Raw genomic sequence first — 8,690 nt, forward strand, 5'->3', positions numbered from 1 at the left:
CTGAAACCAGAGACCGGAGGGCAGCGACCCAGCCCTGGCCACCGGGGGTCGGGGGACGGCTGCGGGGGCAGGGCCTGCGCCCCCACGGCGGGCACCATTTTTCTCTGATCATTGGCGAACACAGGACTGTTGCTGTAGAGGGTGGACTGTGGCAATGGAGGACTATTACTGTAGAGGGCGAACTCTGATAATACAGGAGGACTGTTACTGTGGAGGGGGGACCATGATAACAGACGGAGACGGCTATTGTAGTGGGGGAATGTGACATTAGAGGAGAACATACTGTATGGGGAACTGTGACAGTAGAGGGGAGCTATTACTGTAGAGGGGGACTGTGACAAGAGAGGGGAACTGTGATCATAGAGGTGGACTCTTTCTGTAGAGGGGAATTGTGACAGTAGATGGGACTCTTACTGTAGAGGGGGGACTACACAATAAAGACAACTCCCCAGCCCAGCTCTGTTAACCTGTGAACAGGTGGGTAAAGGGGTTTCTGTGGAGACAGTAAACCAGTGCCAGGGGTGTGGGCGGGGCAGGGGGGCCGGCCTGGGTGGTGGACAGAGGGCCTGTGGACTCCGGCACCCTGAGGCGGCATCTGCTGGAGGCTGGGGTGCTGTGGTCAGCTCTGGGGTGGAGATGGAGGACGTGGCAGTGGCCGCCCTTGCTCTGAGGCTGGTGGGACAGGCTTTCGTCGTGGCGAGTGCTTTGGGGTCCGGTGCACGGCCTGGAGCCGGGCTGGGAACGGGGTCCATGCGGCCTTGACGGTGGACGGGGGCCGGGGTCTCCTCTGGGTCTCAGGGGAAGGGCCCTCGCAGGAAGCTTCTCGCGGACACAGGGGTGTGAGTGTGTCCCTGACCCTCAGGTGACCTTCGATACTGTCGGGGGCCACCGTCCCCGTTGCAAGTGGGGAAACAGAGGCACAGGCCAGAAGTGAGCTTGGGGTCCCAGGGGTCGCAGTGCAGGGCTGGCATGCTTGGCTGGTCCCTCCTTGCACACGGGTGTTTGGAGCTGAGGACAGTCCGTGCTTCGCTGGGGGTGCGGTGGTCCCCGGACGTCAGCGCACCCGCGTGTCCATGCCCGAGGCCCCTGCAGGGGATGGGGTGCCGCGTGGCTCAGCTGCCTTCAGTCCACGGGACCCGCCTGGGGTCGTGCACGGCGCTGGGGGGACAGCAGAACCCAGGCCGGGGCGTGGCCGTGTGCAGACCAGAGGGGACGGACGGTGTCCAGCGCGGCCTCAGGAGCGGTTGCCTTCTCACCGGGGAGCCTGGGGTTGTTCTGGGCTGGACCCCGATGCTGAGGGTCTGGGGGGCTCACCCTCCCTGCGGCCTGCAGCCCAGTGAGGGCCGGGGCTCGCCGGCAGCTTAGGGTCCAGGCAGCTTAGGGTCTCAGCGGGAGGCACCGTTCCTGCACTGACCCTGCGGGGTCCTGTCCGAGGCCGCACACGCGGGCCCAGCCATGACAGGGTCAGGGGACCGGGGCCAAGGGGCTGGGCACACGGGCAAGGGGCCTGTGGTCACGCCATGTGGCCCCCGGTGGGCTCCCTGCGGTGTGTGTTCTCATGTCCGTTTCTTGTAAGGACACCAGCGTGTGGGGTCAGGACCCGCCCCCATGGCCTCAGTTTACCTTCATCCCGTCCTTAGAGACCTGTCTCCACATACAGCCCGTTCCGGGCTTCTGCGTGGGAATCCTGGGCCCAGTCCGCCCGAGGACCGTGAGCGGGAGGTCGCTGTAGGCGGTTGTAGCCCTTGTCGGTGGTTACAGGTGTTTGTAGGTGGCTGTAGACAGCTGTAGATCATTGCAGGCAGATGGAGGTCATTGTCGGTGGTTGTAGGTCACAGTTGGTCATTGTAGCTGGTCGTAGGCAGTTGCAGGTCGCTGTAGGTCGTTGAGACTCGTAACCGTCCGCGAGCCTTGTGCTCCCCCGGGAAGTGAGGGTCTGACAAGGAGCTGCCTCCCTGTCCCAAGTGTTCGCTCGACCATCGTCTGCATCCACTGAGGACAGATTTAGGGCCGTGGAGACGGGTCACCTGGGGGAGCTCGGGTCTAGGCGTTCATGCTGCAGCTCGTCTGCCCGTGTGGAGTCTGGGAGCCACTCGGACACGGTTCCTGCCCAGAGCCCAACTCCCCACGGGGTCGGGGGTGCTGCCCGGGGCCCTCGGCTCCACCCCCGGGGTTGAAGACCCCACGGCTGACACCCCGCAGACTCACCTCTGAGCCCCTGGACACAGTCCCGGGGGTTAGTGCCTGACCCGGGGTGAGGGGTCTCTGGGGGCAAGACACCTGCTGCAGCCACCCAGGCAAGGGGGCCTGTGGCTCCTGGGCCGCTCTGACCCTCTGTCTCTGTCTCTTCCCCCAATCTCTGTGTCTCTGTCTCCATCTCTCCATCTCTCTGTCTCTGTGTCTCTCCTTCTCTCTGTCTCTCTCCATCTTTCCGTCTCTGTCTCTCTCTGTCTACAGTGTGTTCTGGGCTCCGCTTTTTTCCGCTGTGCAAACCCTGTGTCGTTTCGCAGGTCAGTCGTGCGGGCTCCTCGATGGGCGGGCAGCTGAGCGCACCTGGCGGCGGCGGGAGCCTGCCACGCCCCGTGAACGCGGACTGGATGTCGGCGCTGTGCCCGCGGCTCTGGGACGTGCCCCTGCACCACCTCTCCATCCCGGGTGAGCGGCTCTGTGGCCGGGGTGCTGGCTGTGGGCTGGGCTCCACCAACCACACACGAACACGCACACACGTGAGCAGCTTCATCTCAGACTCTGGCCTCCGGGACGGGGGAGGGTGAATTCTGTGGTTTAAGCCCCGGTTTGCGCTCCTTCGTCACAGCTGCCCCCGGACACTCCCGCCCCGATCACCTCACCACCGAAGGCCCCAGTCCCCGTGCGGGGTGGAGGGTCAGGTGCCAGGCGTGCGGGGACGCGGCAGAGGCAGGCGAGCCCGGCTGGGGTCCCAGCTCAGCATTCGATGCACCTTGGGACCCTCCTTGCAGCCCTGCCGGCCGGCGGCTGCTTCTTCCTGGGGGTCCGGCTCCCTTCACCTCGCCGTCTCTGCCTGCCAGGCCCGGGCTGAGGCGTCCTTCCCGGGCCCAGGTCCCTCCCACCAGGACGACCGGCCACCGGGGCGTCGCGAGGGCACGGAGTTGGGCACCTGCGGGCGTGTTCATGAACAAGGCCCAGCCGGCGTCAGAGCAGAGACGAGGCCGCCGACCGCACGACCAGACCGAGAGCTGTCGTCCACGCGTGAGAATCCAGAAGACGCTGTTCCTGGCCGAGTCGACCCGTCAGAACAGGAAATGGAAACACCCGCCGTTTACAGAAACAGTAAAATGTGAAACGCGTGAGGCAAGTGGGACGATTTGCCGGCTGCAGATGAAGGAAAACGGAGCCTCCGGTCGGGAGTCGGGACGAGGACGCGACGGAACGAACGAGAGATGCGCCTCCAGGTCGACAGAATCGCCCCTTCCCGCCCGTCCGCCGGGACGAAGGCGGTGCCGGCGTCAGAGCGTCTGAGAAGGGAGAGCAGACCGGCTCTGCTGTGTTCAGTGGTGACGTGCAGATTTCACACACAGATGACACGGGGCGTTTGTAAAGCTCCCCTCACCGTCCAGACCCGCTGTCGGTGACGCTCCAGGTCGGTGGATCCGAACATTGAATTCAAAAGTGGCTGCAACTCTGAGAATGTAACGTCTTATAAACGAGGAGGCGTTTCACATCTGCGCACACAGGGTTCCCCCGACGGTGAAGAGGCTCCAGGTGGCTAATAATGTGGAGGGGGGATCAGGCGAGACGCCAGCTCGTGTTTTACAGGCAGACGTGTCACAGAATGTTCAGAGATTTAAGTGAAAACATAAACCACACAGTTCTGTCGGAAGAGACAGGTAAACAGGCCCAGATACTAGCTTTCCTGAGGAAAACCCCAAGCGCAGGAGCTGGGGAGGAAAAGGCGGGCAGACTCGACTCCTAAACAGACATTGAGGTCTCCCCTCATTAAGAAACTTAAACAAACGCTGAGGACAGTAAACCCCGTAACGGAGCCGAACAGCGTCCTCAAGATGTCGCCACGTCCTCGTCCCCGCGTGGCAGGCAGGACACGGCCCCAAAGACGCCCGCACCCTTGTCCCCGGAAGCTGTGGATACGTTTGTCTCATGACAAAAGGGTCTTTGCAGAAGTTGGTTCCTTCAGGGTCTTGAGGTGGGGGATCTCTTTGGATTATCTGGGGCTCAGCGTGGCCTCGAGGGTCCTCGTGGGAGGGAGGCAGGAAGGTCACAGAGGAGGCAGGAGCAAGATTCTGTGCTGCAAGCTGTGCAGGAGAAGGAAGGGCCCGAGCCCAGGAGGCGGCCCCCAAAACACTGGAGAAGACAGGAGACAGTCCCCTCGGACCCCCCGGAAGGAACCTGCCTGGCCCACACTTAGACTTCAGACCATGTCCAATTTCTGGCCTCTGGAATGGGTAACACGTCTCTGTTGTTTGAAGCTGCCTAGTTTGTGGGGCTTTGTTACCGGGGCCCCAGGACCCTTGCACAGCCACCCAGACGGTGGATCCTGCATGGTGAGTCCCTCCTGGGGAACTGCCTCACCTGAGGGAACTCCTCTCACGTCTTCCCCAGAGGCCACCTGCCCCCACGAGGGGATGCAGACGATGGAGCCCCCGGGACGGGCGCCTCCCTCTGCCCTCGCCCTGGCTCTTCCCAGAGCAATCCCCACTGCCCCCCACGTGCCGATCTCGTCCCAGGACACCCAGCCCATGAGGAACCAGAAAACCACATCCACACGCACATCATGCACAACAGGCCAGGGCTGCTGTGTCCACATGGGGAGGGTTAGGAATTGGCCAATGGCATGTGCTCCCCAGCAGAAAGCCGCCGAGCCGGACGGACAATTCTGAGGAGAAACCCTGACGACTGGGACATCACGAGGGGTGGCCCATGGGATGAACTCAGTGACGCAGCGTCCAGAGCGACCAGCAAAGCTGGGAGTGTTGGTGCCAAGGGGCCTGGGGGGCGGCCGCAGGGTCCGCTCCGGTGGGAGAGACTCAGGACGCCGGCAGAGGGCTGAGGGCTGCACAGTGGGCTCCTCCCCCGCCCCCACAGTCTACTTCAAGGCTCCGTCTGCAAGGGGGGCTCCGTGGGTGTGCGAACCACACACACCCACGTGCTCACAGCGAGGCTGCCTCCATGGGAGACGCCAGCCCTCACGCCCGGGATGCTGTCAGGTGCACATGCGGCCACGTCAGTGCGGTGGACACGGGCGTTAGAACACATGAAGGCTCCGGACTGACTGCTGCACAAAATGCGAGTAATGTGTGAGTGAAACAGCAGACAAAAACCTGCGTGATTCGGTCCTGTTTGAAGTATCTGAGAAAGAATAGATAACAAAGTAACATGGGTCATCCCCATGTATAAATGGACCCATATATATCATATTTAAAATATATAAATATGTAACATATAAAAAACATATAATGACAATGACAATAGAGGATTTTAATGTTTTTACTTGTCTATATTTTCCTCATTTTTCTGCAATTAACATGAGTTCCCAGGTGTGTGACTGTCCTGGGGCGGCTGTGACAAATACCACAAGCTGGGAGCTTAAACCCCTGGGATCCGTCCTCCCCCGTCCTGGAGCCCGGAGTTGGGGTCAAGGGTCGCAGGGCCGCGCTCCCTCCAGAGGCTCCAGGGGAGGGTCCCTCCTGCCTCTTCCGGCGTCTGGGGCTCCAGGGTCCCCGGGCTGGTGGCCGCCTCCCTCCCGTCTCTGCCTCCGTCCTCACGGGGCTGCTCCTCTGCGTCTGCGTCTCCTCTTCTGTCTCTGAGGAGGACGCTGTCCTTGGATTCAGGGCCGCCTCCTCCAGGAAGCCCTCCTCTCCAGCCTTGATTCAGGGCCGCCTCCTCCAGGAAGCCCTGCTCTCCATCCTTCCCTTCATCACCCATCAAAGACCCTGTTTCCACACAGGTCCTGGGAGTGGGTTTGGCGGCCATCACCCACCCTCTGTGTGCACCGTCCCCGTGTGCGGCTCTGAGCACAGGGGGGAGGAGGGGCTGGTGGGTGACTGTCCCCTTGGTGTCACCGCAGGGAGCCACGACACGATGACCTACTGCCTGAACAAGAGGTCCCCCATTTCCCACAGCCAGTCCTGGCTGCTGCAGCTTCTGGGCAAGCTCCTGCCGTGCGTCACCCGGCCCATGGTGCTCAAGTGGTCTGTCACCCAGGTGAGGGTCTGCACATGTCAAGTGGGCTCCTGACCAGCGCCATCCTGGCTGGGTGGGCACCTGTAACCGTGAAGGAGAAATGGAATGGAACACAAACCTTCTCCAGCCCAGAAAGCCCCACCCCCACAGAGATCAGGGAGAAAGAACGGGGTTCACTAGTGACCAAGGAAGGGACCAGGTGTGATGTGTGTCACAGGCAGCCACTGCAGAGTGCAGAGGCAGACGGAGCTCCACCTTGCACGTAGCTAAGCAGAACAGGCGTCCCATCATGTTCTAAGGTAAACAGTCACTGACTTCCCATGTTTTTATTAATGACGTGGGTTAACAATTGGGAGCCAAGCCCTCTCGTCCCAGGAGACAGGCATCTCCTTCCTGGACCGCATGTCAGAGACGCTCCCCACCCTGGAGGACACATTCCTGAGCTGTAGAATGGTCCAGAGGCTTGTTCAGATGTGCACACGCTTGAGAAAGTTGGAGAAAAACTTATCTACTACAGGGTTTTTCCACTCGATGCTCCAGGAGACGGAGTGAGGGCACCGTCTCTGCCCGTGTGTTCGGAATTAAGCCTCTCCTTGAATGGGGTCGCCTCATATCCCTCGTCCTCAGCCCTTCCCTCGTACGGATCAGGGGGTTTAGGGACGTGAGCAGCTGGGAGGGGGAGGAGAGGAAGGGCCCCCGGAGTCGCTCAGGTGGCCCAGGCTGCGGGGCAGGGGCACCCACTGCTGTGGTCCCGTCACCGTGCACACATGGGCACCAGGGTGTCAGGAAAGGGAGCCAGGTGCTGGCCGGAAGGAAGGCGGGGCCCAAGGGGGAACCGGCCGACCCCAGCCCCCTCCCCCCCCACCCGGGCCACGGGCTCCGAGGGGCCGCCCTTCCAGCTCGGCTTGTCCTGCGTGATTGCTGGGCTCCCAGCTGCGGTGTCATCACTGGGGTGGCCGGAACCCGTGTGGGACGCGCAGGGGTGGAGGGCGTGCGCTGGAATGTCAGGGAACCACATTCCCAATTGTGTCACAACGGCCACCTCAGGCCCCGCGGGACGGGAGCAGGTCACAGCAGCGCGGGGGGTGCTCACAACGCTGGGTCCCTCGGAGCGGGTCCCTCGGTGCTGGTGCCTCAGAGCTGGGTCCTCAGAGCGGGTCCCTCGGTGCTGGGTCTCTGGGTGCTGGGAGGCCGGCCCGGGCTGCTGAGCCCCGAGGGGCTTCCCCCGGGAGGAGGGGGCGGGCCCTCGCGGGGACATCGGAGAGCGGGGTCAGGGCTGAGGGGCGTTGGCTGCAGGGATGGGGAGGACGGAGCGCCCCGTCCCCGGAGAGCGGCTTCCCCGGTGGAGGACGGGCGCTGCCCGACCCGCGGGGCACCGACACACAGCTCGGTCCGACCCGGGGTCAGCGCTGCGGCCCTGGGGTGGCGTCCCGGCCGCACGAGGCGGGTGCGAGTCGCGCTGGGAGCTCCGGCCGTGGCGGCAGAGCTGACGGGCGTCCGTCCGCAGGCGCTGGACGTCACGGAGCAGCTGGACGCGGGCGTGCGCTACCTGGATCTGCGCGTGGCGCACGTGCCCGAGGGCTCCCGGAGGAACCTGCACTTCGTGCACTTCGTCTACACCACGGCGCTGGTGGAGGTACGGCCGGCCGGGGCGTCCCCGCGAGTTCCGCACCAGCCTGCGCGGCTGGGTTCGCACCGCCCCCCGCCCCTCCGGGCCGCTGGGTCCGAGTGAGGTGGGTCCCGACTCGGCCTCCTGCCCGATGGCGCGTCTCCGTCTCCCCCTCGCGGCTGCTCGACGGCGTTTCCGAGGTCTGGCGGCGGCGCTGTGCCGTCTGTCTGGCCTCGGACTCGCGAGCGCCCCCCGCAGCCCCCGGGCCTCGGCGCTGGAGCGGCCTCCGCGGGCGCGCACGCCTCCGTCACCCGCTGCCCACCCGCGCCCGGAGCCTCCAGGACTCACCCCTGCACACACAGTGCCGCGTCCACAGCGAGCACGCACACACACGCGCCTGCACAAGCGCACGCGCACGCACGCACGGACGCAAGTGCAAACGCACGCACGCACGCTTCCCCCCGGAGCGAGGGCAGGCGGCGCGGCTGTGTCTTCTGCGCGGCTGGGTTCCCCGAGCTTTGTGTGTTTGCTTGTCCGGGACGGGCCCATCTGTCGGAGTTTGCGCAGGGACGCCCGCGGGAGCGTCCTTGTCCCCGGGCCCTGACGCGCCCTCCCCCCCAGGACACGCTCACCGAGATCTCGGAGTGGCTGGAGAGACACCCGCGCGAGGTGGTCATCCTGGCCTGCAGGGACTTCGAGGGGCTCACGGAGGAGCTGCACGAGTACCTGGTCGCCTGCGTCAGGAACATCTTCGGGGACATGCTGTGTCCGCGAGGGGTGAGCCGGGGCCGCAACCTGACCTGACCGGGACGGCGGGTCATCACTGTGTCCCCTCACAGACACCCCAGCGTCTCCCGTCTGTCTCTACAGACGCCCCAGCGTCTCCCGTCTCTGTCTCTACAGA

At 63.9% G+C, this 8,690-nt stretch overlaps 1 protein-coding gene across 1 annotated transcript in view; it reads left to right on the forward strand.

Moving 5' to 3' along the window:
• The first annotated feature begins 70 nt into the window (after nucleotides 1–70).
• The window catches only part of PLCXD1 (phosphatidylinositol specific phospholipase C X domain containing 1), an 11,158-nt gene continuing 2,538 nt past the window's right edge, over nucleotides 71–8,690 (forward strand). Inside the window, exons 1-5 of the mRNA XM_046673234.1 lie at nucleotides 71–2,236; nucleotides 2,511–2,655; nucleotides 6,062–6,198; nucleotides 7,685–7,813; nucleotides 8,408–8,563. Coding sequence (XP_046529190.1) covers nucleotides 2,054–2,236; nucleotides 2,511–2,655; nucleotides 6,062–6,198; nucleotides 7,685–7,813; nucleotides 8,408–8,563 — 750 coding nt within the window. The 5' untranslated portion in view covers nucleotides 71–2,053. The remainder of the gene's footprint in view (nucleotides 2,237–2,510; nucleotides 2,656–6,061; nucleotides 6,199–7,684; nucleotides 7,814–8,407; nucleotides 8,564–8,690) is intronic.

The sequence above is a fragment of the Equus quagga genome, chromosome 10, assembly GCF_021613505.1.
Source record: "Equus quagga isolate Etosha38 chromosome 10, UCLA_HA_Equagga_1.0, whole genome shotgun sequence".
Taxonomy (NCBI): Eukaryota; Metazoa; Chordata; class Mammalia; order Perissodactyla; family Equidae; genus Equus; species Equus quagga.